Below are 26147 nucleotides of genomic sequence, written 5' to 3'. Positions count from 1 at the left end.
TAGTCTAAGAGACGAGATAAAGCATAAAGTGTCAGAAGCCTTTTAATGCGCAGCTTTTCTTTTGGACTAAAAGCAGTGTGAGGTCTCCCAGCTATAAAAGAGTAAATGGCACGCTCACTATAGAACCATGTAAACGTCTCATATATATTTAATGTGTTTTTTGTCTGTGAACATAGTCAGTTTATTAATTGGTTTCAGATAAGACTTTCTCTTACCCAAAATGAAAAGAAAAACATAATGGCATGGTTATTAATTGCAGAGCTATGCTGCAAAACTACAGAAACAAGCAGGAAAAACCTTTCAGTATTATATAGAAATTTCTTCACTCTTACCCATGTTCCACTAAATAAGAATAATAAATTTAAAAAAAAAAATGAAATAAATGATATTTCAGTGTTTTACTGCAATGCTGTCATTTTGATCTGAGTTTCACAGTGAAACTGTCAACTGTTACCCAGTTTTATTTCTGATTTTATTGTGAAGCACTTTTGTGATTCTTATACATTTTAATTACTTACTTTTTTGTAATACTTACTTAATTTTTTAATTATGTAAGATGCCCTATCCGTATGGAAAAGGGTATCTCAGCTTAGAAAGAACACAGACAGGCATATTCTTATTTGCCTGCCAGCACCTCACAAATTTAAACAGTACTGTATATTTCATTTACAGTGCTGTGAAAAAGTAATTGCTCCCTAAACCTAATAACTGGTGTTGGCACCCCTGGCAGCCAGAGATTAGGCAGTAACACGTTACTTGTAACGTGTATAGTAACGCGTTACTTGTAACTATTTGAAAGACTGAGTGTAAACACAAAAAATATTTTATTTTTTGTGCTGGAATGTGCAGAAAATAGGTTTAAATGTTAAACTAATTTCTTCAAGTCAGAGAATGTTGCATATAATTAAATTTTTACTTGATGCATAAAGTTAAAAGATTAAAACTGATAAAACAAGTTAAAAAAAAAAGAGACTTTTCCATTTGATTACATTTTGTATGATGGATTATGCAGAAAAAGTAGAAGTGGGCTGAAAGATCTATCGCTTTATTAGTTATTCAGGTTGTAAATCGTGTTTTTAAAAAGTAACTAAGTAATTAATTACTTTTGAAAATAAATAATCAGTAAAGTAACGGGATTACTTTTTTGGGGAAGTAATCAGTAATTAGTTACTGATTACTTTTTTCAAGTAACTTGACCAACACTGCTGGCAGCAAGAACAATGCGATAAAGCATTACTCTTTCACACAGGGCCAAGTTGGTTTGACTGGGCTTTTTATTTCCTGTGAAGTGTGACAAATATGCAAAAAAATATCATAAATAAATAAAATTAAAAATAAAAAGGCCAATTAAAATAATGGGCAAATCCTGAAACAACAGATTTTTCAGCTTGCAGCCCATTTGTGCTCGTCTACAAATTAAATAATCTCCAAGTTTTACGTAGACTGATTGTTTAATATTGGAGAAAGCCATGTTAGCTGATAAGTTGTGTTAAATCTCCTGGCTGTATATTCATATTTACCATATAAAGTGTGTATGTTAGCATGTTGAGCTAAAGACCATCTGGTAGTCCTTTGTCTTTATGTTGTGTTAATAGTTTCTTTTACAAGTAAAGAACCATATTCTGTATACTCTGCATTAGTACCTTTTGAGAAGCTTGAGCTGGGGGCAGAGGCAGACGTAGAAACTGTGGTACTGAAGCGGTTGGTTGTGACTCTTAGTGTGGCCACATTTTTCTGGGGCTGAAAAAGGATGATGTGGACCTTTGGGGCGAAGAGGCACCCGAGAACCACGGAGCCACTCAGACTGACGGAGATGCACATGGTGGTGGTCTGTACCTGGGATGAAAGAGAGCATGTGTGTAATGATGGCTACATCAGTCTGCTCTTTGTTTTTTGTTTTTTCATTTGGTCTTCAAAAAGACTAATGAAGTTCATTCAAAGGGCACCTGGTCCCAGTTCTTCTCTCTCACACAGCCTTTGATCAAATCACTCATATTTTCATTTATTCCCTGTTCTGGTTATTTACAAACCTTAACCTTAATGTGTGGTTCCTTTCAAACATCCATTAATCAATCTTTACATTAACATCTTTTCTAAAAGTCAATCAAAAACCAAACACAACCCTGTAACAAATATTCACTTATACATGGATATAAGCTTTACTAATAAATAGTGATATAATAAATTAGATGTTTAACAGAAGGTTAACAACTGATAATCAACTTTTTGTTCAAGAAACAGAAAGCAAAAGAAAACGTTACCTGGATGGAATCAAAATGAAAAACAAATCAAATTTGTCCCTTTCAGGTTTCTTATAGTTATTATTCTCACATTATTAGCCATATTTTACATTTTGAACAGTGTGTGGTTTTCAGCTGCGTTTGTTAGCAATTCTAATTGTCCATTTATATGCGCATGAACATGAGGGCAAGAAGTCGAAAGAGAGATAAGCACAGCTGGCCGTCCTGGAAAGTCGGAGCCTTGTTAGTCATATTTCAGCTGCTAATGTGAGCTGACTGCTGGGGTCATCTTCCTGAGCTCCGTCTCTTCCCACCCCACTGGTTACCCCTGCAGTCCAGGAACTTCTATTTGCAGAACCACAGCATGAAGTGAAATCTCTCCCAAACATACTGCACAATAACAGCACTGCAGAAATATGAGAAGTCATCATGCATTTCAACTTCAAAAATAAGTAGTGAAAAGCACCACCAGGACTCCTGGTAACATAACTTTGCCTTCTCTCTGCAGCTCCTAATCTTTTTCAGCCATAAAGATAACTTTCTAGCAGCTATTCCCTTTAAACAGATTACACAAGTAATTAGAAACCACCAGTGTTTGCAACAGCACAACATGAGCTGTATTTGTATGATGTATTTCATTGTTAGACATTTGCATTTAATGTCGTTTTTAGCTTATTACTCTTTCTTAAATTTCCTTCCCTTTTATGAAGCACAATTTAATGTACTTTAATTTAGCCTTTATAGGTTGTTTACTCACTGTTTTATTACCCAGTGAGTAAAGTTCATACTACAGAAACTATTCTGTAGAAAGGAGACGGAAAAAAATTAAAGGTTTTGAACATGAAAGAAAATGTGTCTACATAACAGTAAAACCTTGGGCTCATCATGATTCACTAGGCTACCCTCATTACGATATTACCGTGTTATCCAACTCTAATTTGAAATGTGGCAGCTGAACCCACAGCCATTGTTATTGTTGTCACACAGAACCAAATCATCAAGATCTCCAGTGCAGTGTGAAACCCCTCATTCCTTCAGTTAATCTCTCGGTTGCAATTTTAGTATGAAGCCTTATTTCCTACAAAATGTATCTGGTCTCTTAGGGGCCACTAAGGATCAGGAAAGTTGGCTTTTGGTTCATGGGTTGGGTACCCAAAAGGCTGCTTACAACAGTCATGAAAAGCCAGAGGTTTCTCATGATACAAACCCTCTGTGACCCTAGACCTCCCCCCTATCTGTTTGCACAACAAAGGCCTTGTTGCACACTTCGACCAAAATGCTGTGACAGTAGCCTTGGGACTGCCTAAGGCATCAGCACTCATAACTTACATGGTCTGTCAGTTTTATGCTTAAAGTTTTGTCTTATTTATCCTATGTCACATTGCACAAATAAATAAATGCATTTATATATGCAGATATTAATAAGACTAATATGCTATATGGCTAAAGTCACAATGCATATTCAGCATGCTTATTCAGTGTAGTTTGATGCACTACAGACTAAATTTAGCCTGTAGTGATTTTTTTAAAGGCTAAATGCTGCAAAAACATTATCCCTATGCGACAACTCTGTAGCAGATTTGTCAAATTTCCTATTAGGGAGGTAGTGCCACAAAATGGGCAACAGTAGGCCGCTCAAAATGATTATTAATACAGACCATAATGTTGCTTATTGTGTTCCCTGTATGGGTTCCCACTGGGATTTAGCCTAGGTTTTTAAAAACAAAACCTATTGTAAATCTCTAGAATCCATCTCTTAGCTGAAAAAATGGGTCAAAGAGCATTTAGTAATGCCACGGTTTAATGAATCAATCTGACTGTCTTTAACTATTTCTATGGGTATATTCAGACCTGATCTGTCTCCAGTCTTTGTTGTTTTCTTGAAAGATCCTTCAACTCACATGAAAAGAAAGCTTTCATGAGTCTAGGTGAAGGTGATCAAATGGAATGTGAAAGTGACACCTTCTTCAGGGATGCTAAAAACACAGGGGACAGTCATTTATAGACTTTGTTTGCACTACTCCACATAAGTTGGCTTTAGAGGTTTATAGAAATATGAATTATAAATACTCAATTTGCTATTTATCAGGAAAAAAAAAATTCTGGATAGTTACCCTGTAGTCACTGGCTGTGACGTAGAAGATAGGCTGAAAGGCGAGCCAGATGATGCAGGTGGTGTACATGGTAAACCCAATGAACTTGGCCTCGTTGAAGTTTTCGGGACACTTTCTTGTCTTGAAAGCGTAGACGGTGCAGAGGATGATGAGAATGCAATTGTAGGTGAGAGAGATGAGCATGCTGGTGTCCCTACTGTTGCACTTGAGCGTAACAATGTTTCTCCTCTCTGGGCTCACCTCCTTTCGAACCCCTGGCACCTCCACAAGCAGCCAGATAACAGCCACTAGAAGCTGGCAGGAGATAAGAGCACCACAGATTGCTACCTGGGAGGCCGGGCTGATGAAACGTGGCCGCTGCGCTCCATCCTTTACCCCACTGAAGATGCGAGCGATGCGGTTCGTCTTGGTTAGGAGAGCTGAGTAACATACTGCGAAGGAGGTCCCCAGGCCTAGACGGCGTAGGGTGCAAACAGCTGTGGAAGGCTTGGTGATGTAGATAAAGGTCATGCTGTAGCACATCAGCACTCCCAACAACAGGATGTAGGAGAGCTCACGTCCACTTGCTTTAACCACCGGTGTTTCATTGTGCTTGAAGAATACGCCTACTACTGACAGGGTACACAGTATGCCAAGGCAAGAAATGGTAACAGGCCCAATAGCCCAGGCATCCTCCCACCGGATGTATTCTTCAGGCAGATCATAGCAGCCAGTCAAGTTAGCCAGAGGCCACTGACCGAAACTACAGTCAGCACAGGTGAACTCATCCTGCAGGTACTGGTAGGACTGACAGGGAATACAGATCCAGCAGCACACATCACCAGGCTGCATGCTCTTCACTTCATTCTTCCTGCAAGGGTCACTACATTGGGAGGTTGGTGGCACATCACCACGCCAGTGCACCATGGTGGTATTCAAGGTCAGGTTCTGGTCCCAGTAACCAACTTTCTTGTAGACGAACTTCCCCTCGTCTTTGTGGTAATGAAAGATGTTGTAGCGGCTTATGCCATCACCAACTGAATCAAAGCGCACCATATTCTCTGTGTCTGCAGGTTTGAATGGTGCTGGTGGGAAGCATAAAATACAGCAATGAAGACTTAAAGGAAATATAAAGGATTTAAAAATTCAAAGCCAGGAATATAATAATAATAATGACAACAACAACAACAACAACAACAACAACAACAACAACAACAATAATAATAATAATAATAATAATAATATAAGAATAACACAAAAGGCAAAAAAAGAAAAAGAGAGCCAAAGTTCAATTCATGGACTGAAGAACACATGTTTTTGTATAATTTAAATTAAAATACTTTTTTTTCTGCTATTTCATGTAACAGGAAATATAAATGCACTGCGTTATATACAGCTTTTCCTATCAAGCCCTCTAAGCCCTTTATACTACAAATCACATTTTTAACATAAGACAGTTTCACGCATATGTTGTTAGTGTTAGTTCAGGAGGGCAATGGCACTTTGACAGCAAATTAGAGGATCCAAGGATCCAAACCACTGACCTTAGGATTAATGCACCTATTCAACACCTATTCAACCTCCTGAGCCACAGCTGTTCTCTGAATTTGTTCATTCATTCGTCCTGTCAGTATTATTTTAAGAAAAGTATGTTCCCTGCCCGCTGTTTCTTCAGTGCCAATTCATGGATTATTTTTTGCTAATTGAATAATTACAAAGCCTTTCTCTGCTCAGCAGAAGTTGTTTGCTTAATCCTGTGTCATGGCTCTTTGCAACCCTTATTTGCTTTGTATCCATGGTGAAATATTACCACTTCCAACCATTTAAAAAACATGTTAAATTCTTTTTTTTTTCATGTTTGTTGTTTACTTATGTTGTGCATACCTTCAAATTTGGTCTTCAAGATGAACTCCTTGTAGAACCTTTTGCCATTACCTGGTTTCATAGCATCGCAGACCTTAGATGTGTTGGAGCACACTGCTTGCCTCATGTTGTGCAGGGCATAGGCCATCGCATAGACTGCGTTCACCACAAACATGATTTTGGATTCCTGTTCGAAAGTTCCATCTCGTAAGCTGTAGTCAGCACAGCCAGGCTCCTGTAGGTTGCAGTCAAACCGGTGCTCCCAGAACTCCCTGAACCACGGGTTCCTCATATTGGTCGATGGGTTCAGTTTGGTAAAGTAGTCTTCAAACTCTCTGACAGGATAGGAGGCTAGTTCAATGGTGAAAGCTCCATCTGCTGCAGTCTCGCTGCCCCTCACCAAACCCTCCTGTGCTCCCCACCCATCACTGGCCACCCAAGTGAAAGTGACATTCATTCTGGCAGCAGCCACAAGGAGCTCGCGAGCGTCCTCACTGCGCGTGAACAGGATGACAACCTTTGCGTTAGACTTTTGTTGCAAGGAGCGGATCACATTCTCATAGCCCTGGCGGTTCATGGAACGACTCACTTTGGCTGAAGTGGCAATGCAGATTTGGCGAGAGCGGGCCTCCTGCTGGAAGGCGTCAATGCCTGTTTCACCATAGTCACCCTCTGATGCTACTGTTGACACGTATGTCCAGTTAAAGTAACGCAGAATCTCAGCCATTGCTTTAGCTTGGTAGAAGTCAGGGGGCACGGTGCGAGCGAAGTAGTCATAGCGGGTTTTATCACTGAGCTTTGCACTAGTAGAGGCATAGCTGATCTGAGGGATCTGGAACAGTCGCAGGAGGTTAGCCACCTGAGGAAAGCAAAGAAATGAAAATGCTATCAAAACAGTCTCATCACATCCTCTCATATATATATATATATATATATATATATATATATATATATATATATATATATATATATATATATATATATATATATATATATATATATATATACAGGAAATGCTGGGAAAAAAGGAAATAGGTGCAGTGATATATTGAAATATATTTAAACATAAATAAACATACAAATAAGGGGAAAAATAGTTTGTACAATTCTAAAAGCTTGAAAGTCAATATTTGGTATGAGCATCTTTATTCTTAGACACAGCCTGAGCTCTCTTAGGCAGGCTTTCTTTTCTAATCTTTGATGAGTCTACAGGTATAGTTCTCCAGGCTTCTTGGAGGACATTCAAAGCATTGCTTTGGATGTTGGCTGCCTTTTGTTTTGTTCTCTGTTGTGATGATCCCACACTGCTTCAGTAATGTTGAGGTCCAGGCTCTGGGGAGGCCAATCCATGACTGATAGTGCTGCATTCTGTGCTTAGCTAGGTATGGTTTTACTGCATTGACCCCAACCGGTCGCAGCAGACGGCCGCCCCTCCCTGAGCCTGGTTCTGCCGGAGGTTTCTTCCTGTTAAAAGGGAGTTTTTCCTTCCCACTGTCGCCAAAGTGCTTGCTCATAGGGGGTCATTTGATTGTTGGGGTTTTCTCTGTATGTATTATTCTAGGGTCTAAGGGTCTACCTTAAAATATAAAGCACGTTGAGGCGACTGTTGTTGTGATTTGGCGCTGTATAAATAAAATTGAATTGAATTGAATTCATTGGCAGAGTGTTTGGGATCATTTTCATGCTGAAAATGAAGATGCTACCACAAAGACACATTGCATGATGGATCAAAATCTGATGGTACTTTGCTGTGTTCATGTCCATCAATTTTGACAAGATCCCCAACACCACTAGCGACACTGCAGACCCTCACCATGACAGTGCCTCCACTGTATTTTGTATGTCAGACAAACCAAGTGATTATTTGCTGGAATTTCAGAAAAAGGCTTGAGCCGTACACTGATGTGCTCCCAACACTACAAAGTTGAACAAGATTTTTTAAACATACAGTCATATTTGTTTAAATTTATTAAATATACCTATTCCTTTAATTGTACTTTTTAACCTGTCTTGCATTACACATAGATGTTTTATCAATTCTTAATTACAAAAATATGGGTTCCAAAATAATAATGAAGAGTGCAGAGTCATTGTTTTTGCTGTAAATTGTATAATAAAGTGTAGAAATTAATTAATTTACTTATAAGTCCTGCATTAAGTATTTATTCATTTGTTTATATATTTTTAAGCTATTCTACTTTTTGACTTGTATATTCTGTTTGTAGTTTAAGTGGAGCCATTAAGTGCAGATTAGCTATCTGTCTGATAGTCTGATTCAGCTCAGCGGTGGAGACTGGCTGTGGAAACAGCAACAATTCAGTGTTTCTCTATCTCAGACTGCTTATTGTGTCAGAGATCCACATCACCAGCAGCCAGTGCCACAAATCGATTCAACAATAGTGCAGATAACAACAGCAACAATGGCAGACAGATATGAGTTTTATCAGTGGGATTTTTCTGTTTTCTCCACTTGAGCCATTCTGTCAAGTTATTGGGGGAAGATTTTGCTGGGACTTATGATACCCATGTAACCCAGATAATACATTAATTTCCTCCTGGAGCTGATTGCTGGTGCTGCTGAGTTCACCAGGGCTAGATGATAATCTTTGACTGACAACTCAGCGTGGCATCCTTGTTGAACACAAGCCTGCAGAAAACGACTGTGTCGTAGTCATACCATAAACTCATGGCAATTATTTTCCCACACAGTATTACAGTGCCATGGCAGCAAGGCAGTAAAAACTTGTCATTTTCCAGGAATCCCCTATGAGACACAGTGGTGATTAGTGAATACCCATGGGCTTCAATGTGACCACCTCCTCCCTCAAGCACCACTGTTTGCCTGGAGGCTTTCCAAACAATGGCATCCCCGTGTATGTAATTGGAACCTACTACACTAACTCCAAGCCCCAATTAAAGTACCATTTTGTCTCCCAGGTCTCTCATTCCAGCTCACAAAATCCTAAACAGAGCTATTAGTCCTTTCTGTGATGATATAAATCATATGTATTATCCTGCATACACACCAAGTATACAGTGTTCTGCATGTAGCATGTTCCCAGATCATGTTACTCAGTAATATTTTGTTAACCTTGAGATGTAAGTTATTATTTGTAAGTTATTATTATTTGGTGCTATATATAAAAACATCCATCCATCAATCCGCTTATCCTTTTCAGGATAAGCTGTCTTATCCCAGCTGTCTTAGGGCGAGAGGCAGGGTACACCCTGGAGAGGTCGCCAGTCTGTCGCAGGGCTAACATAGACAGAGACGACCATTCGCACTCGCATTTATTCCCACATATGGGTAATTTAGTGTTTCCAATTAACTTAACCCCATTGACAGCATGTCTTTGGATTGTGGGAGAAAGCCGGAGAACCCAGAGAGAACCTATGCAAACACGGGGAAAACATGCAAACTCCACACAGAAAGACCCTGGCCTGATGGTGGAGTAGAACTCAGGAGCTTCTTGCTGTGAGGCAACAGTGCTAACCATCATTAATTTAATTTACCACCTCTTTGTCTGCTCGATAGTGCACATATCAAATCAGCTAATCACACGGTAGCAATTCATTGCATTTAGGCATGTTAAAGACAACCTGCTTAAATTTAAACCAAGAGCCAGAAAAAAATCAAATCAAAAGCACGAAGTTGAGATAAACAACATTAAAGTATGGATTCTCCATTGTGGGGATGGTATTATGGTGTGGAGGATACTTTAGCAGTAGCATTGTTGATGACCAATAACAACCATTTTATGACAACAGTGCTCCCATCTTCTGATGGCTGCTCCGCAGGAAAACATGCCTTCCAACAAAGTTCAAATCAAACTAGTTTCATAAACATGGCAGTGAATGTATTCACACGGCCTCCACAGTCACCAGATCTCAGTCCAATAGAGCAGCTTTGGGAAATGGTGGAACTCAAGATTCACATCATGGATGTGCAGCCAACAAATTTGCAGTAACTGTGTAATGTCATCATGAAAATATGGACCAAAGTGTCTGAGTAACATTTCCAGCACCTTGGTAACTGTATGTCACAAAGAATTAAAACAGTTTTTTTGGCTAAAGGGGATCGATATGGTGCTAGCATGGTGTAACTAACAAAGTGCCTCATGTATATCAGGTCAAAACACAGACGTGAGACTAGTTGTTGTTGTGAATGCAATCCACAGTAGGCTGTTAAGACTAAAAAAATCACACTAATCCCTATCTGCAAGTTGCCATCTGCTTAAACTTGTTAAGCTAAAATACCCAAAAGCTAAGAAGCAGCATAAAATACACCACAACCTCCTGAGGGGAGAAATAGAGTAAATATGATGTATTTTGGCATTGAAACTGTACCCAGTAGTATTCTTTCCAGTGATCTTAGTGTGGTCTCATGCAGTTATTTACACTGAGATATGTCTGTTGTTGAGACATAGGTATGCCTGATTAAATCCACTGATTAAGGTTATGCTGCCTGGGATATATACACCTTTTATGCAAGCTAACATGTCAGCAATCACAATGAGCCAGTCAGTCACACTTGCATGATAATAAGGTAGTTTCCTCTTGCAGGGTTTTTTTAGACAGGCAGTTGGCCTTCATCAATAGATTCTTGGAGAAGCTTGACAGCGCACCTTTCAGGACGGCACTGGAGTGTGTGACAGTAACCGTCTGTTCATCCTCATGTGGTATTTCCCACTTGTTCTCTCAGTCGGATAGAAACACCCACCGCACCGGCTCAGAGGAAGAGACACCAAAAACTCTAGACTTGTATTTTATTTTGTGATTAAGTCACATAGCTTTGGAGGACTGTACACTTTCACTGACACTCATTTATTTTATTTAGTTAAGACCTGGGTCCTTATTTTACAAACTTATAACTCAGGCTTTTAACTTCAGTCAAACTCATATTAAGTCTTCTCTATATAGAACTTTTTTTATTTTTAAGTTTGTGCATAATGAAGAAAGGTGAAATATTATCATATATGAAGCAACCATAATCAGATCTCTAGTGATGAACCAAACCAATATAGGTTGTTTGGATCAACTGCCCAAAGGTATTCCCAAAATTACACATAGTTCTGATCATAATTAAAATTGTACATTCACAAAGCATATTTACACAGCAGTCACAACTACAACTGGGGGAGGGGTGGGTATTTTCCACCAATCATGAGCGATCTTTAAATTGAAACTCTTTCCAGATGTAGAAGTAACATGAGCTGTGCCCATTTATTTTTTGAGGACGGGTTTATTATTACATAACTGCAATATTATTTGCATAATTAGTTTACAGACCTCATTAGAATTACAGGTTATTTTTAATATATCATAGTTATTATGGAAGTACATTAAATAGTTAAGGGTTGTTTTGGTTCTGTTGTTAAGGAGGCTCATTAGTCCAGCCAGAATCTCTTTAACAGGAAAAAACAGAGAAAACGCTCTATTATACTGCACAGGAAGTGCTTTCATGACTACCAATTTATACATAAACTAATATTTTTATTAAAAAGCTGTAGGTCTTTATATGTCAAGAGAAAGCTGTTTGGTAATCAACATTTATTTCATTGGCATGTTTATGTTGACTGATGTCATTACCTTGAATCATTATTTAAATGTTGTAAAACTTTACAACTTTTGGGTGACTGAAGGTGAAAATGATGCTTAAAATTGTTGGTTGTATTCAGTTATCGTGATATATTTGGTAAGTTTTGGTAATTATATTTGATTAATTGCAACTTGAAATGACTGAAATACATTTCGACCCTTAAATTTTGGCAAACATGGCCCAAATGGGGATATGTGCTCCTTTTCAGATGATCATTATTATTATTAAACTTTTCGTCCAGTTTTGATGAAATTATGCTCAAATGACCTGGAACTTTATCAAGTGCGAAATGCAATTGTCAAATATTAATTCTTTTATTATATCTGACCTTGAAATTGTCCTTCAAAGTAGTAGGAAACCTAATAATGCTTAAAGGTAAAGTTACATATACACATATAGACATACATCCCACAAGTGAGCTGCTGTTATCGCTTCCCGCATTGATCAGGTAAAGCATATACCCTAAGGCTATTGCAGAGCCTGAGTTTGAATCCTCCCTGAAGCCTTTTACTATGTATATTCCCAGCTCTCTCTCTCTCTCTTGGCTTGCGTGACATCTCTTCATTGTACTATTTCAATAAACACTAAAAAAAAAAAAAAAAAAGCCCCCCAAGTAATATTTTCATTTTCTTTCAGAATAGGATATTGAAAGTACTGTGAGTAGAAGTTGCAACGGTTGAACAGATATAAACCTTTTCTCTACTGGTGCGCTACATTGTTAAAAATTTGAATAAATCTGATTGTGGAGACATCCAAAGGCCGACATTTGGCTGAATGATAAAACTAACATATCTACATATCATAATGTTCTGAAATTGTGTACTGGAGAAAGTGATCATGTCACATCATCCCATTCCACGTTTTGATCTGGCCTTGTAAGATGGACTCTAAAACTGGGTGCAGTTTTCTTCTGAACTGTGTGATGTAGAAAAACAATCCTGCTACGATTTCTAATGTAGGGCTAATGTTTCAAATTAAGTCTTCCTTTCTCTGATTTTTAAATTTGAACATAATAAAGAAAAATTATCATACAAAAAATTGTTGACTAGTGATTGTATAAGATTTTTTTAGGGTCATTATTTATGTTCTTTTGGCCTAGCAATTCAGTTACATAGATATTTTAAGTATTGTAAGTCCACTGAATAGTTACAATGTATCAGTTATCTATCCCAGTTGGTCATGTAACTTATATTTCAAACATTAACGTCCAAAAGAGCACCATCAGTATTCAATGTAAAAATATAACAGAATGACTGCTTTTCATGTTAATTTAAAAAACAACATTTAATTCCGCAAATTTTTGTCTACCACAGCCCCCTCCCTGAGCAGTTTCCATCAAATATATTGCATGAAAAATAAACCATGACCACATGTTCTGAGTAGCGTTGTGTGTAAAAAATAAATAAACAAATTAAAAAAGGGGGGGGGGGGCTGTAAAAAAGTGTTTCTATTTCAAGAAGAAAGTTAGTCGCCAAAGTAAAGGAATCTAAGAATGTAGTTAGACAATGGCCAACATGCCGAATATCTATGTCAATATTGGTTCAGTCAGTAATATGCATCATGTAGTTTAGACCACATTTGGAGGAAGCATTAAAAAACTGAAACAGCTGGAACATGGGAAGAGACTTTCTAATATGTCTTATAATATGTTTCAGGATGGAAAGCCCCAAAGATCAAACTGAGTCCTGTAGTAGATACAGCAGATGACACAGGTTAAATTTGTGCATATATGGTTTTGCTGCTGAATTAAGTACAATGCATTTGAATTGTATTAGTTAAATTCAAATACTGAAATTGATAGGAAAGGGTTGAGTGCAAAAATAAATATGCAGTGTAAATCATTAAACATGTTAATTACTGATATTTTTAATCAAGCTGCTAAAAAAGTACACGGTAATTAAATTCTTGGGCAAACTATAGAGTTCATTTAATTTAATAAGAATAGATTTGTTGCTACATTAATGATACATGTCATTTTAAAAAACAAAAAGAACAACAATAACAATAAATGTACTAAGTCTGAGCTCCACTAAGTCCTTGTGTTTTTTGTAGGCTATGCAAAAACACATCAAAGGTAAAAGAAAAATAAACCTAAAAGTGATATAACTGTAAATGAATCGGAAAGCAGTTTGTATGGAGCTCTTTGAATGTTCAATCTATCATTTGAATATGATAATTTATCGATGCACTGAAATATATGAGAAAATGGTTGTTAATGAAAATAACAGCTTAGCATCATTTTAATGTATGCAGCAGTTTAAACTTTGATCAAAACACTCACTGAGAGGGAGCAGCACTAAGGCTAAGTTGTTCTGCTCTACTGTGAAGAGACAGCTGAAACAGCAGAACACCAGTGGTGACTTAATTGACTGTGCAACATCAAACAGACACATAGTTTACACTAAAAATGTTCGTTCACTTCGGTCTAGCTTGTTTTTCTCTTATGGCAAACCCAACACCAAGTGTGAACCTTGTGTTCAGCTGCAGAGTCTCTCTGCAGTTCTCCAAACCTTCTTCAAAACTGAAAACTCCAATTCAGATGAATCAACATTCTTCTGCTTGCTATTCTTTCCACTTGGAGCTATACACACACACACACACACACACACACACACACACACACACACACACACACACACACACACACACACACACACACACATACATATATCTATATATATATACATATATACATAGTGGCTTGCAAAGGTATTCGCCCCCCTTGAACTTTTCCACATTTTGTCACATTACAGCCACAAACATGAATCAATTTTATTGGAATTTCAAGTGAAAGACCAATTCAAAGTGGTGTACACGTGAGAAGTGGAACGAAAATCATACATGATTCCAAACATTTTTTACAAATAAATAACTGAAAAGTGGGGTGTGTGTAATTATTCGGTCCCCTGAGGCAATACTTTGTAGAACCACCTTTTGCTGTAATTACATCTGCCAGTCTTTTAGGGTATGTCTCTACCAGCTTTGCTCATCTAGCGACTGAATTTCTTGCCCATTCTTCTTTGCAAAACAGCTCCAGCTACTTGCGTGTAAAGGATCCAAAGGGACTATCAAAAAGTAAACTAATTTTCAGACACTTATGCAGTGCCACATTTCACCAAACAGCTCGTGTGAACAAGGGCACAGGGCACTGCACAAGAACCTCAAATAATGTTCTATGTGATTTGAATTTGGCAATACACTCCAGGAAGTCACTATCACCTCAGATTCTAAATGTAAGTATATATGGCCACAAACAGACCCATATTTAAACAACTGAACTAAGCCACAGATACAAACACACAAACCCACAAAAACAAAGGGCTAGACCTATTCACGTGTACTTTATATAAGACCATGTCGTGCATGCATTTATGTCTGTGGATCCCAGCCGGCTGTAATCAAAATCTGATATCACAGCTCATATAGCTGGCGATGCAAAGGCAGAAAGGATTGTTTGTTGAATTGCTTGCATGAGCTATTTCAGGAACAGGCAAATCTTCATATTAAACATACACCTATTATTTCCTCCCACCAGCAAAACAATACTCACCACACGAGCAACCTTTTGAGCCACACTTGAGAACAGGAATACATCTGCTCTTTATCGCCTTCTTAGAAAATAATGCTTTGATATATCACTTCTAGCTCCTAGCACTTCTGAACCAGCTTGATAGGTTTGGCAATTTTTACTGTTATTAAGACTGAAGTGCAGTGCTCCTGTCACACAATCTTCAGCGCTAAATTTTAAATAACAGCCACGGGTTCTGCATAAAGGCTCATTTTTTATTTATGTGATACTACGTAGGAAAAAAAACAACAGCTCTAAGACGGGCGAGATGAAGGGAAGTGCATCGAGGCACAAATAGGCTAGCACCATTATTGACTGTGTGGGTCTTGACTCGAACCAGCTTTCCAGTCATTACAATGTTTTCCTTCACTTTGAATGACATACTGATGTGCTAATTAGAGAGCTGCAATGTGTTCTCTGAATGTGCTAAACTTTTCACTTCTAAAATAACCGATATTATATTCAGCTATAATATCACATGATAAACAAAAGTCTTTTGAAGTTAACACCAAAGCAAGGTTGGTTTTTGTTTTTTGTTTTACCCGACTTACTCTGTGAGCGGGGGAAAACAGAATAAAGACAGAGTTAATAAAACACTGCACACCAAACGTATTAAACATCGATATGTGGCGGGACAGATGTTATAACCTGAAATTATTGAGGACCTTCCCAGATGCTTCAGCAATGATAAAATAGAGTTTATCTACCGGTCTTGAAGGATTTAGTTGGTGTTTTTTGAGTATAATTTCAAAATATTACACCTTTAGATGTCTGCAGTCTTGATGTCTGGAGACTGAAGGGAGATAAGTTGATATTGTCATATAACATGCCAGGGATGGTTCATCTTAAAAAAAAATTTTAATGTCAAAAAAGTAACCCAAGATTTACAACACTTTTTTCCCAATCCATACATGAGTTAATGTAGGTAGATTAGACACAAGCAGCTGGGCTGTGCATATAGTCTGTGCAGTGGATTGAGCTGCTTCAGAGCTCTGCGTGTTGCATTTTTTTTATCTTCAACATAAAGTTAATGTTGAAGATAAACCTGTGGCTATGCCTCTAAGAAAATGTCATTTTTTAAATTGTTCAGCTACCCAAGCATAAGACATTGTGGGAACACATTAAAATTATTTAATTGTCTTTCTTAAATGATTTCTCTGTGATGCTAAGCTAAATCCATAGGTGTAAAATGTGTGGGCTGCTGGTTATGAATCATAGATGCTTCTATATGGCTAACATCCTGTTTGGCACGGCAAACTATTTTCAAAAACCTCAACTGTGAGAAGATATAACAAAGACAACAAAATACACTGGGATGAGCAAGGCAGCGATGCAAGCCTTCTAAATGTTGCTGGGCTAATTATGAACAAATCCTTTGAGACTAAACAGAAACTGGCTCATCTCCCACCATCGTTACCACCTCTTGTCCTTGGCCCTATCACCGGCAGCATCAGCCTTTTCCACACGCAGGTGGGCACATCCCTGCCAGCCAATGGAGACATATCCCGCAGATGGGAAAAGCAGCTTCTCTCAAAGTTCCCCAGGATGGTCTCTGGCACTCATCCTCCTCTGTTTTATAATGCCCTTCATCTCCACAAAGTGCTTCTCTGGGATAAATGGGGACTGTGAAGACAGTGACCTCTCAAAAAAATCCCACCATGGGCCTCAAGCCACTCTCACGGCTCGATTCATTAAAGTGCCCAGGAAGTGAAGGCACTCACAAAGAGACTGTTGAGCATCGTGACAGTAGAGGTATGTATTCAAATTTATACAAAAACAAAAAAGCAGAGAGTTTCTTTTTTAGCCTTTGTGACTGTGTGGCTGCTGAAGATTCATTCACAAGGAAATAGACAAAAAACAAGCTGTTCTTTTGTCAAGGCATCATCAACATTACTATGAAAGGAAGCCCTGAGTGTAATGAGGGCTTTAGAAGATTATAACATGGTGCTGGATATCCTCAGTCCCTTTCTGTCGAACTCTCCATTCAGCTTTAACACACTCTGACGAAGCATTCATCTCTGCAAGAACTTAGCTAAGGTTGGATCATATTCTGGCTGTAGCACAACTCAGTGTTATCTATACTCCTCAATGCATGGTGATATGCAAAATGAGACAGTTCAGCTGTCATACTTTATATTTAAAGAAATACTAGATTTCAAAGTGAAAACCATACAGCCTGCAGTTATAAAGGATAAAGGATTCAGTTATTTATAACATTGGCTTGACACTATGGCAAACATTACTGATGACTTTTTCTATTGAAGTGATGACACGTGATATTTATAAGTTAAAATACGAAGCTTTGTAAGTGACCTAGAGTACTACACAAAAGTCTTGATCTTTGTTTTACTTTGGACATTGGTTGCTTTTTCACTCATTTTCTTATAGCTGACTCACGTTCAGACTAATGTTTTTCTTTGTTTGTTGCTTAGTACAGACCTATGAATCATTCAAACATAAAAAAGGCACCTAACTCAAGGGATGGACAAGTGTTGTATCAACAGATAATAAGCAACTTGGCAAAGAACCAATTTTAAATTGTATCATTAGTCACTTTGACGCTAGCAGCCTTTCGCAAACACATAATTTGTTCCCATTTTGTTAGTTTAATCTACAAAAAAAAATAAATAAATACCATGGACACCACAGTTTGACAGGCATAAAACTGTACTTCTGCTTCAACAACGTGATTCCCAAAGAGCTATTAGCCAAAAAACTTGGCATATCTCAGCATGGTGTGCAGTTTGTCATTATTAAATTTGAGGAAAGTTGACAAGTAGAGGACAAGTAGCGCATGTCTTTTATCTTAGCTCATTCCCATCACCCTCGAACAGTCACAGCAGATAACTGCCCCTCCTTGAGCCTGGTTCTACTGGAGATTTCTTTGTATTAAAAGGGAGGTTTTCCTTCCCACTGTCATCAAATTGCCTGCTTATAGGCAGGCGGTTGTCTGATTGTTGGGGTTTCTCTCTATTATTGTAGGATCTTTATCTTACAACATTAAGCACCCTGGGGTGACTATTGTTGTGATTTGGCACTACATAAAAAAATTGAATTGAATTTACTTGAACTGACAAAGGAAGAATTGTCAGGTCAAAAAACTATCCACAGCCAATAAACAGTGTCTGAAAGTCATGTATAATAGGGGGGGGGGGGGGGGGGGGGGAATCCAGCATGTCCTGTTCACTGAAGCCTCAACAGAAATGGCCTCAGTTGAAGCATGGCTTTCAAGAAGCCATTCTTAAGGAAGGGAAACAGGGAGCAAAAGCTGCTGTTGCTTTTCATTAATGTAAAACAGTACATTAACTCATAACAGTAATATTTTACACTACTTGCTATATTTGTTATACGTTACTGCAGAAATTGACTTGACAGATTATATCATAACCAGTTAACACTATAAACCTGCAGCTACAGGTGATCACTCATCACAGTCTTTGTTATCTGTTGTGGTTTCAGGTTCTGGCTGCTGCACTGGGATAGGCATCACTCAAGTTTAATGTAATTCTGGGTTCTTGGCTGACTTTGTTTTGGCATGCTGGCTTTGCTTGCCAAGAGGGATGTTTTGTTAGCAGAACAGTGCAATTGTTTCTGTCCTGGATGCAGTCTGAATTTCACCATCAAACTCTTGACCTTTCATGCAATCAAAATAAAAGTACTGTCCATATTGCCACTTCTTAAAAACTGTAGATCACTCCACCACTTTCCTCCACCCAGCACACAAACTGAAATAAGCTGATTGTAGCAAACCCACAGGATGAAAAATGTGCTTGATTTTTTTTCTTTCTATTGGCAGTGTGTCGATGACTGAAGAGACTTTGTAGTGCAAGTAACAACATGAACTGTAATGCAATTATTGAATTTAGCACAGTAACGAGTCAGTTTAGAAGGCAAAGCTGGGTTTTTCAAATTGGACGGAAAATCAACAGTTAACACTTATGGAGTTATACTAATCATCAGTCACCCTAATCATCAGTGTTATCATCAGTATGTGTGGAAGAGGTCAGGAGAAAGGTAGAAAAATGAGTGTCTATAACCTTTTGAAAAACCCAACAGAGGCTCTGTCGTGGTTTGGGGCTGCATTTCAGCCAGTGGTGTTGGGGATCTTGTCAAAATTGATGTAATTATGAACACATAAAAGTCCTGCCAGATTTTGATCCACCATACAATACCATCTGGAAAGCATCTAATTGACATTTCTTCTTCTTTTTTTTTTTTTTTTTACCATGGCAGTGATCCAAAACACACTGCCAACAGAGTAGAAACATACCAGGATAGAAAAATAAACAACAGAAGACTACCAGTCATGGACTGGCCTCCCCAGAGCCTGGATATCAACATTACCGAAGCAGTTTGGGATCAAGGTTGTGACTAATATCAAATGAAAAGCTCTGTCCTTCAAGAAACCTGAAGAACTATTCCTGAAGACTACTTAAACACGTTACAAGAAAGGGTTTTTATTAGCTTTAGAAAAGCTGAAAGAAGCTTTTTTTTGTTTGAAAAGCAAAGCCACAGCATCCAGTGGTCAAATTAGACACAAAAAATATGAATCAGCAATATAACTGAATAGAGATGTTACTGAATGAAACAAAACTGTTTCATTAGTCACATACATAAATCCGTGAACCAGTGAAACATAATGTTGGTTTCCACCACAGGAACTAACGGGCTTTTTAGGCCACCATAACCTTTTGTGCCTAGTCAAACTGCCTCTGCAGTACCTTGCAGAGGAGAAAAAGTACCTATTCCACAGTAAGTTCTTCTCATCAGCCACAAAAAACTGCTGAGCATGGACTCATTGCTTACTGGCTGAATTTGGACAGGAATGTAGGAAGAATGGAGGAAAGGAGTCTGTTCAAGTAAGTTAACTTTCACCTTCACCAAGTTCCTGCAATGTAAGGTAGCTATAAGTAGTGAGAAACCTAAAAGATTTAGCAGACAATGAAACAATTTGTTATAAAGCATAAAATGATTATTGCCGTTTTATCATGACAAGGATATTGTTACTCCTGTACAATGAGTCTCCTAATGCCTAAGAGGTTTTGTGTTGTGGCAAAAGCCAGTGCCTCTGTTTGTTTGTGTTTTCATTGTATTTTATTATTGCTGGGTTTCTCTGAGACAAATATCCAGGATAATCCCGGCAGCCAGGATGCTATGCTTTGAGGTCCTTTGACTGAGGAAAAAAGTGGATAGACATTGCCTGTAGAAAGTTGCTGTTAAAACTGGTGATCTTCACTGTGTCACCAACTTTTAATTAAATGTGATGGAACTGTACTGTTTGAACAAACAAATCTGACGTTCCCCACAGTGTAGTGTTTCAACTGCTCAAAACAAGTTAGAGGGCAGAGCAGTGATATTTCTGGAAAACCACAATAGCATTTTCATTAGAGGTGAACATGTACTACAAATACTTTGTGACACACTGAAAAGGTTCCTGTGGCAAAGATTCCACTGTTGTACTTAACAGATCGCATGACACAAAATCTTAGGAGGCACAAAACAGGATGAACCCCAAAATCAAAAAGCAGAACTTGAGTTATTTTATCATTTCAGTCAGTATTAATTAAATATTGGTGTATAATAAATGACTATTAGCTGGATTAATGATGCTTATCATGTAACAAGCGAAAAACTGGAAAACATTGGTCCAGTTATTATCTGAACTCAAATGTGATCATGTTGCCGCACCCCTAAGGCTAATAGAGATGATCTTTACTTGTGTATAGTTTACCCAAGGCTTCGCCACATATTGTGCGTGCGTGCGTGTGTGTGTGTGTGTGTGTGTGTGTGTGTGTGTGTGTGTGTGTGTGTGTGTGTGTGTGTGTGTGTGTGTGTGTGTGTGTGTGTAACCAAATTATTCCTGAGCACTTTGTCTTGCTAACACTGAGTGCTTCAGTAATTATGTCATGTACGGGCAATCAGAGTTAATTAATTATGGTCAGATGAACTGCCTCTAGCAACCTTTCATACATGTGTGAAAGGTCAGTTTTCCTTGCAAGGCAGAAATGAAGTTGCTGACAAAGTGATTGATGTGTCTGTGAATGTTGATGCTTCAGACAAAATAATCTCAGTAAATTCTTACTCCAGCCAAAGAGAAACCTCTTCTACTGAAGGCTCAATTCTACAGCTTGTGAAAAGTGGAGATGCAAGGATTCTTTTAGCAACTTCAACATGTGAATGAGCATCCACCCCCATGTAACACAATGCATGCTCACAAAATAAATAACTGGAATAATATTGTGAATTAACAAGTTTTTTTTAAAGGTGTACAAGTGTTAAGTTGCAAAATATTTGCTCTTGAAATAACAAATTACTTGATTACAGATGCAGACAAAACGCAATCAACTGAAAAGACTACATATACACTTACACACTTAAAGAAACATTAGGACTTTGTTTTGGTGAGAGCCCCATAGACAAAGAAGATAATTACCAGAGGCTAATTTTGACAGATCATCCAGGAAGTCTGTGGTCCAATTTTGCTAACTGTAATTCTAAAAATATAATTGCATGCGTTAGATGGGGACCAATAAGCAAGTATTTCTGTTTCTGCAATGGACCCATGCAGTTTATGGATGCACCTTGCTAACCATGCTTGCTAGCATAGGCTGATAACTTAGCACCTCAACCCCTCATCCCAGATGAGGTCAGTACAAGACGTAGAAAACCCACATGATGTACCATAGCTATACCATATGGTATACTATTTATCTTAGTACAGTGGCATGGCAATTTTGCATGTGTCACAGTTTTCAGTAAAGGCATGCAAGTGCAACTGATACACTAAACAAAGGTTAATATACATTTGCACACTCACCTGAATTGAAACATCACTGTAAGATCCTCCGATAACCCCTGAGATGGCCAGTGGAACCTCATTTTGAATTGGTCTCGAGCCGTCTGGGCAGATGAAACCTGGGTCGTGCACCTTAGTGAGGGATGCTCTTACAAAATCTAGCGACTGCTCCAGAGCATAAGTGTCTTTCGAGCAGGTGTCCAGGATGTGAGCCCCCAGCTGGAGACCAGGAAGGATGCGATCGCTGGAGTTAATCTCATCAAGTGCCAGCAGCATGGCTTCCAGTCTCTGGATCCCTCTCCCCTCGTTGATCTTACCACAGTCTTCCATTCCATCGCCTTTTTCGTGCACCGGGAACAGGCCTCCAATCACCAAGTCCCCATCGACGATGATCTCACGTTTGGCTGAAGGGGGCAGTCTGGAAATACTAGGCAGGACTCCTGGTATCAGCAGCTCGAGAAGGAACACATGGAGAGGCCAGTAATGTGCAGAATTGGCCTGCGACTTGGGGCAGAGCACTGCACTCAGCATGGCAGGACCAGGTAGCTTGATTTAGCAGGTTGAAGTGGAGAGCAGAAGAGGTTCACACAATTTGGAGGCAGATGTCTTTCAAGTCCTCTGTCAGTGAGTGCAGCATCTTTCCTTAAAAAAAAGGGGGAAAATTAATATATGCTATCTATCTATCTATCTATCTATCTATCTATCTATCTATCTATCTATCTATCTATCTATCTATCTATCTATCTATCTATCTATCTATCTATCTATCTATCTATCTATCTATCTATCTATCTATCTATCTATCTATCTATCTATCTATCTATCTATTACATTTGTATCCTATTCCTGTGGAGTAAAATGTAACGTCCTTGCCCAATGTCAATGAAATTCTTGAACTAAATATGGGTCAGAGGCCTATTGGTCACTTTTTTGCTCACAGGTTTACTCAAAGATATGAACAGTCATGCTTTTTCTCTCTTATCTTTTTAACTGATTCTTACCTGAACTACAAGCCTTTTTCTTAACTTTCCTGACTTAGAGTCTATATAATTACTACAGAGAAATGGTTTTATTGAAGACTCTAAATTTCAGAATTCTATCTGAAGGCTGAAACACAGCCATTAATCTTAGAATTTACTTTCTGAAGTGAAACAGAAGACCTTAATATTTTAGTCAGAGTCTCAGCAGTTCCAGTGTGAAATAAATAAAATTTTATCTGAAAGACTGACTCAGTGTTACCACCTTCAAGTGACCACATCAAACATTTATTGATATTTAAGGCACCTCTTGACTGAAGCATAATTTCCAGGCAACGGAGATATCACATACACGGTGATTCTCCTCAATGGATGTGGTTGCCATGGAAACATGGTGGGTAAAAAATAAGGGTTGGACTGCAGGGGAGTGGGCAGAGAGACATGTATGCTAATATATTCCTATCATGTTGAAGTAAGATCCACCGGGGGTTGTCTGATTAGGTGGGCAGGTTCAATCACAGCGCTCTTAGAGAGCCAATCGTATTTATTCCAAACACAATTATTAATCACATTTATCAAATGCATAGTTCAGAACAAACACATAGATTAAAGTAGATTCATACTCTGGAATGTATTTTTAAAGACTTGTGGTTTACTTTTCTTTTTCTGCAAATACTATCAGAATTTCTTATCAGAGCTTATATTTCAGCAGTATTACTCACAGAAAGCTCTGAGGGATGTAACAATGGCACATAATATCAACAAAAATTGTCTGTGGGTATGTTTTTCCTTTTTTAAATAGAAGTTGAGCTATCAGAGGAGTCACGCTGGTAAACCCACAGAGCTTGGCAGCAGTTTGGACTAGGCGATGTGCTGCCGCTACGTTCTCCTTTAAGACACAGTGGGAAGCGTATTACTGACTTTTCCCCTTCTGTCACACAGTGTTGTTACTTACATTATAATACTGTATAAAAAAAGATGCTCGTGCATTGACACTTCTTTTATTGGCAGTTCTATCAACAGTCGTTTCATTGAGTCTGAGTGTGTCCTGTTTCCTGTGCTCACAGAGGCAGAAAACCGTCACAGTGGGGTTCACAGGGACTGGTTCCAAAAACACCAGCGACACAAGCATAAGTTCATGCGTGCGTGCATGCTTTTGAACACTTCAGGATACACAAGATACTGTGAATCACACAGGATATTGTGAGGAATATCCTGTGACAGCACAAGCATCTCTTGAGTGAAAATGAGGAGCAAAAAGTGTAATGAATGCCAAATTTCTTACCAGATAAATATTACATCAGATTAGGGGTGGGGAAATCTTATGGTGCATTGATGAATCTGTACCCATCAAACTAAATTACATGTGGTAATATACAAAGTTACAGCCTCTGTCTCATGTCTGCTGTGTGTCTTGAACACTACGTGCAGGTGTATGGGACTGCTGCAACACATTTGCCCTATTATTAGAAGCAAGGTGAGAAATCAACTTGGAGAGCTCAACTTTAAGAGTCTAATTGGTCTTCAGTGCTGTCTGTTGAGCAGATGGGGGCTTTCTGGTTGCAGAGACTAGGTCACAGTATGAATTAATGGTGCAACAAGTAACAGCCAATTAGGCTGGTCAATACAAACTAAGCTAAAGTGAGGTTAGAGATGCAGAAGCTCTTCTAAAACCTCTAAGAACTGCAAAGAAATGCTGGCGTGGCTGAAGTGGACAGCTATTAAAATCAAATTTCTTCCTATTATCTGCATACATTCTTTAAATGGGAGCAGTATTATCAGCTTACATGAGAATTAAAACAACAACATCTGCTAAAGTAGCTTTTATCAGGCCTCGATCACATCATTAAAACTATCTTGAAACGGCTGTCACACTCACACTGAGCAGCCAAGAGAGTCACACGCTCCCCAGCTGTCTGCGCACAATATTCCCTCTGAAAGGCAAGTTCAAAAAGAAAAGACGGCGTGCTTTACTCAGCTTTGAACCATCAGCTAATGCATTACTGCTCCTGCCCAGCACAGAGGATTTCTCCAACATTAGCATAAAGAGGCTTTGAGAACACTATTCCTTATTGTCCTTACTCCTTATCCCGGTATAACTAATGTGTAAAAAATGACTCACCACCCAGTTCCTTTCAGCAGTGATGGTGATTGGCAGGTATAATCATATTATCTACGCAGAAGTACAGTGTTATTTATGTCTGGCGAATGAGCTGAAGAAATGAATGCACCTCCTTTTTTGTTATCATCAGGTACAGACTGAAAAATAATTGTTATAAAACAATAATTTATATTTTTAATTGTTTAAAATGGTGACACAACTCAAAATTTGAAGAGTAGACACAGTCTGCATGCAGTTTTATTGAAAAGTACTCGATGTGACATTTAATTTAGAGCCCGATCCACTGCACATGAATCATTAAGCCGGGTGAGTATGACAGCCTAAACAGCGTACTTGTCCTATGACATTTAAAACACTACTTTTCTGTGCTTATCTGATTAAAAACTAGATTTAGGTTTAAAGTTTAGAGGTTACAGTGTTATATAACATCAGATAATAAACTGTCAAAAACTGAAGGTTTCAGTCAGAAGACAATACACAAATCATCCACTTCAAAGCATCAGATCTCTACGTATGAAAATGAACTACAAAAAGAAGAGAAAACTGCAACCTCAATAGCTCGTCTTATGATTCCCATCATTATATAATCTCCACTGGGGACCCAGTTTATCCCTCCACCTGGACTTGTCAGCTGAAGGAATTAGGATCCCTCTGTGGTGGCCAGCAGCCAGCTGATTGTGTTTGAATGTGAAATAAATGCGTATTTTTCAGAAAAAAAATAGTGCAGTTGTTTAATTTTTACAAAATAAAATAAAATAATAAAATAATGCCCTGTCAGTATGTTTATTCATAGGTCACACTTAGACTGGGAGACAAAGGACAGATGTAAGAATTACACGTGCTAGAGCAGATTTTCTTTGTTTCCTCTTGGTGAGCATGTTGGTGAGCA

General features: G+C 38.4%; 1 protein-coding gene across 3 annotated transcripts in view; it reads right to left on the bottom strand.

Annotated features, from left to right (window-relative positions):
- The window catches only part of LOC308402072 (metabotropic glutamate receptor 2-like), a 29412-nt gene that overhangs the window by 2000 nt on the left and 1265 nt on the right, over window positions 1-26147 (bottom strand). For 2 of the 3 annotated variants that reach the window (XM_080890655.1, XM_080890653.1), the window contains exons 2-5: window positions 22181-22801; window positions 6218-7055; window positions 4355-5418; window positions 1644-1836 (exon numbers count right to left, since the gene is read on the bottom strand). In XM_080890655.1, coding sequence (XP_080746781.1) covers window positions 1644-1836; window positions 4355-5418; window positions 6218-7055; window positions 22181-22690 — 2605 coding nt within the window. In that variant the 5' untranslated portion in view covers window positions 22691-22801. The remainder of the gene's footprint in view (window positions 1-1643; window positions 1837-4354; window positions 5419-6217; window positions 7056-22180; window positions 22802-26147) is intronic. The other variant, XM_080890654.1, reaches the window with a different exon arrangement.

Source organism: Rhamphochromis sp. 'chilingali' (assembly GCF_963969265.1).
Source record: "Rhamphochromis sp. 'chilingali' genome assembly, chromosome: 9".
NCBI lineage: Eukaryota > Metazoa > Chordata > Actinopteri > Cichliformes > Cichlidae > Rhamphochromis > Rhamphochromis sp. 'chilingali'.
The sequence above is the reverse complement of the archived record's forward strand: the minus strand, read 5'-3'. Positions and strand labels throughout refer to the sequence as shown.